General features: G+C 50.8%; 1 protein-coding gene across 1 annotated transcript in view; it reads right to left on the reverse strand.

The window, feature by feature from the left end:
* The window catches only part of MLLT3 (myeloid/lymphoid or mixed-lineage leukemia (trithorax homolog, Drosophila); translocated to, 3), a 278,524-nt gene extending 275,408 nt beyond the window's left edge, over nucleotides 1-3,116 (reverse strand). The window contains exons 1-2 of the mRNA XM_008579114.1: nucleotides 2,873-3,116; nucleotides 138-318 (exon numbers count right to left, since the gene is read on the reverse strand). Of these exons, the coding sequence (XP_008577336.1) occupies nucleotides 138-318; nucleotides 2,873-2,884 (193 nt within the window). The 5' untranslated portion in view covers nucleotides 2,885-3,116. The remainder of the gene's footprint in view (nucleotides 1-137; nucleotides 319-2,872) is intronic.
* Nucleotides 3,117-4,620: the final 1,504 nt, after the last annotated feature.

The following is a 4,620-nucleotide window of genomic DNA, read 5'->3' on the forward strand; positions in this document are numbered from 1 at the left end:
ACCCGGATCCCGAGGCTACGCCGGCGAGCACGGCGCGGGGGGCGGGGAGCGGGCAGGGGGCCCGCCCGGCCCAAGCGATTGTTTCCTCGCCCAGCAAAGACATTTTTTATCAAGCCCCTTTTGTATTCGAGCCCTACCTCTTTTTGGCCTAGGAAAGCTTTCGTGCAAGTGGAAGACGACTTTCTCCACAAAGTGCTGTATGTTACTGTGCTCCGGACCGCGCACGAACACCATCCAGTCGTGGGTGAAGCCCTCCACGGTGGGTTTTTTCCTCACCTGGGCGCGGTGCCCCAGCTCCAGCTTCACCTGCACGGCACACTGCGGGCAGGGGGAGGAGAGACAGCGGTGAACGACAGGAAGGCGATCGTTCGGCGCTGAACATTGCGCCTGACATTTTTTTTCCTCCTTCTTGAAATGCACATAAAAGGAACCGGCGGTGCCCTCTGCATCCACGTTCCACGAGCGTGGGCGCGCACACCCCACGCCCCCAAATACACCCCGCCCGGCCGGCCCGGCCCCAGGCGCCTTGGGCCCCGCATCCACACCCGCCAGGACTGTAACGGAATGTTACCCCCAGTCAGGAAGGGGGTCGGGGGGGGAAAAGGCAGAACACACTCAAGCCACGACAATCACGACAACAAATACATCGGAAACAAATTAGAAGACAATTAGGAGGCGATGCCGGGGCGGTTTCCCGGCGTGGGAGGGGAGGTGGCTGGGGGCTTCTGATGAGCCCCCTCCCCGACAGTATCGAGGCGACAGGCACACGCCGAGGAAGTCTTTGTGTACGTGTGTGTGTGCGTGCGTGTGCAGCGCTGTGCCAGGCGGAATGGAAACTACAGGCAGCCTCTGCTGATGGGCACAAACTCCCGTGCTCTTACCACGGGGTTTGTGTACTACAAAAATGAGACGTCGTCACACACACACACCCACACACACACAGACACACACAGACGCCCGCAGGAAAACACGCCGAGGCATCCATAACTTAAAGCGCCCCGCACCCCCCAGCGAAAAGCCCCACGCGATCGGCGAGGCCAGCCGAACACAGCCCCCGCAACACACTTCGAAGAGCCAAAGTGGCGTAATAACTTCGTATAGCATACATTATACGAAGTTATACGATTGTGCAATTATGCCACTAATTTCCCAATTTCTATGATATCTCTTTTGAAGATTCAAACCACTAAGAGATAAAACACAAGAAAAGTTACATCTTAGTATAGCAAAAGCTATGTTAAGTAGAGAGGATCATCTGTAATAAATGACTAAAAAAAGAGAAAAGGAGCCAGGGTTGGTCCATGGAAGACCCATTGGAAGGAAGTTTCAAAGAACCTAGAGAAAAATCTTTAAGGCAAAATTATCAAGTCAAATGATACCCCTGCCCTGCCTACTTCAGAGTTAGCTCTACAGAAGGCCACCTAAAATAACAGATACAAAAGACCTCTGCATAATATAGATAATACACCAGTAGAATGCACAGTGATATTAACTACAAAATATATCCAGTAAAACCCAAGTTTAGACTATCCTTTTCTGGGGGGAAAAAAAAATTGTTACACAGGAATTTATCGAGGCAAATACTTTGAAAGACCTATCTTTTCTCTTTGCATTAAATGAATGTTTTCATTAGCACCAATAATAATGGTTAAAAAAAAAAATGTCAGTTTCATGTATTGGGCAATTTATTCATGCCACATCATATGCTGAATATGTTATATCAGCAGTCCCCAGGTTGTAGTCTGGGGGTTCTCAGAGTGTAAAGGCGATCATCAAAGGTAAAACTATTTTCGTAATATACCTATGATGTTATTTGCCTTTTTCCTTCTCATTCTCTCATGAGTATACAGTGGAGTTTTCCAGAGACTACATGATGTGTGATAACACAACAGACTGAATACAGAAGCAGATAAGAGGACCCAGATGTCTTCTATTAAACCAGACATTAAAGAGATTTGCAAAAAAAAAAAAAAAGAAAGAAAGAAAAGAAAAGAAAAAAAGTAAACAATGCCACTTTTCTCACTAATTTTTTTTTTTATTTAGAAAGTATTCATTTTTCATTGAAATGGCATTTATATGTTAACATGTAATGGGCTCATTATTAACTTTAAACAAATTAAAATGTCTCAGTTTTAATACAGTAAAATTAATAGGTATAACTTACATAGAAAAGCTCTTTGGGGTATTCAATTTGTAAGAGTGTAAAGGGGTCTTAAGCCCAATAACTTTGAGAATAGCTGATTTATATTTTATCTTCAACTTGCCCAAGATCGCAAGGAATTTTTACACCAGCAATTGAATAAAAGTCTGTAATTCCTGACTCGAACTTCTCTTCATCATTAAGCATCTATCCAAAATAAAGATCACTTTTAGATAGCTACACACTAATTCCTGCCAAAAAGGCAATATTCTATCTCGGTTCTTTATTCTTTCAGTCTTAAAACAGGGCTGCTCGCCGCGTCCCCGGACTGTGCCCGCAGCTCCCGGCGGCGGCGGCGGCTGAAATATGGCTGAGTTATTATTCGCCTCCTTCCACCGTGTGTGAGTGTGTGTGAGTGCGCGCGTGTGAGCGAGAGGGAGTGTGCGAGTGCGCTTCTTGTGATTGCAAAGAGGCGAGCAGGGAGGGAGGCGCGGGGGGTGGAGGGGCGAGTGTGAGTGTGTGTGTGGGTCTGTGTGTGTGCGCGCGCGCCGGGGGGGTGGGGAAGGAGGGGAGCGGAGGCTGAGGGAGAGGCAGCAGCTCCCTGCGAGCCGTACCAACCTTTCTCTAATTGGAACCGCGGAGCGCTGGCGCTGTCTGGGCTGCGGCGACGGCGCAGGGCGAGGGAGGAAAGGGGGGGAGGTCTTTTATTATTTTTTTTTTGCAAGTACTTACCGAGCTAGCCATGCCTGGGGGCCCGGAGGTTTGCCGGGGTGTTGTGTGGTACCCCCCCTCCCCACCCCCCCTCAGCTGTAATTCATGAAGAGGCTGCTATGAATGAGAGCGCGCCCAGAAGCGGAGGGTAGATGGCGGACATTCTCTGCCTTTTTCCCCCCGCGCTCGCTTGCTCGCTTGCTCGCTCGCTCGCTTGCTTATTAAACTCAGCCCCAAAAGCAAAAGCAGCAGCGGCAGCAGCAGCTCCAGGGCCAGAGGATGATTCCGGAGCATGCGCCGAGGCGCCTGACACCCGGGCTCCGAGCCTCACGGGGCGGAGGGAGGGCGCGCGGGCGGGGCGGAGCGCGCGGGGAGGCCGAGCGAGCGAGCCAGGGGGAGCTCGAAAGAGCCAATCACCGGCCGCCTTCCGAAACCCCGGCGGCCCGCAGCGCCACACTGGAACTCCTCGCTTAAAGTAACAGGTTCCTGCTGGGGGGGTGGGAGGGAAGGGCTGCTGGAGTGGGGACAGCGGCCGGCTGCGGAGCCGTCCCGGCCCCTGTGTAAACTCCGTTCGCCCTACAATAAAAAACGGATTAAAACTGCCGGAATGCAGCCACTGCCTAGAGTCCCCAGCAGCAGGAGAAGGGCTGCTAAATCAGGTCTTCGGCGTTAGTTAGCTCGCACGGGGAGGGAGAGCGCGCTTTCTTTTACTTTCCACCACGTATTTGTGTGGTTTTGTGCTGAAAAGGCAAGAACTCACACCCAAACAAACTTATTTAAAGAAAGCTAGAGAAATGCCACCCTGCAGAAACAAGCTTCAAAATAGCAATCGCCGAGACTGTTACAACCCGCAACAGTCCCATCCCCTCAAGCGCCCGCCCACCACCCTCACTCCCCGTCCTTCTGCCACCGCCACCGAAACTTTAAAAACGAAATGAACAAGAGAGAAACAAAAAAGCTATTTCTTTCCAAGGGAACGCCTCCCGCGGTGGTAATCCCCGGCTGGGAAGCCTCACAAAGAGGTGCCCAGGTGAAGGCGAGACACCTGGGAGCGCCGCGTGCAGACCCTCGGGGACCAGGCCTAGAGCTGTTTTCTTCGGGAGGCTTGCCCTGCTGCCAGCCTGCTGGGTTGCATCAGAACGTGGAGGATTGTCCTCTGAGGACGCGCGGGGCAACTGGGAGTCTTAAAATAGCAGATCAAGTTAATACTGACTGTAATGTGCATAAATTGGATTATAATCTTTAGACGTATTGGTGACAGCCAACGTAATCCATCTCTGGGTATTAATCCGGTTAGGCTCCCGGGTGACAACTAGTCGCAGGAGCGTTCCCGGAGTCGCACTCCTGCAAATGTTCCCACTCGGCTTGTATTTAGTCTCAGTGGCCGGGGATAGAATAGCGCGGCCACGCGTGGGGCGCGGGGAGTATGGACGAGCTTCCTTTAGAGACGCAACCTTCAAAAAGGAAACAGATAAGATCTAGACGATTGATTTGAAAGTGAAAGATGGGTGTGACTTTGGTTCGTTACATAAAGATCCTCGCATCCTCCTAGCCCTCGTTGCTTCTTTTGCTGTCTTTCTTTTCTTCACCCCCCTTTTTCCCTCGCCTCCCAACTTCTTTCTGAACTTTTCCTTTGCTTCTCTTCTCCCTGCCTTCCCTCTTTACTTACCTTTCGTCCTCTTTCTGATTTAACTATCTTGCATTCCTCTTTTCCCTTTTCTTTGTTAAAAACCACGAAAGCAAATTGTCTCGGCCCTAGCATTGAGGAG

The sequence above is a fragment of the Galeopterus variegatus genome, unplaced genomic scaffold (genome assembly GCF_000696425.1).
Source record: "Galeopterus variegatus unplaced genomic scaffold, G_variegatus-3.0.2 Scaffold1813, whole genome shotgun sequence".
Lineage (NCBI taxonomy): Eukaryota > Metazoa > Chordata > Mammalia > Dermoptera > Cynocephalidae > Galeopterus > Galeopterus variegatus.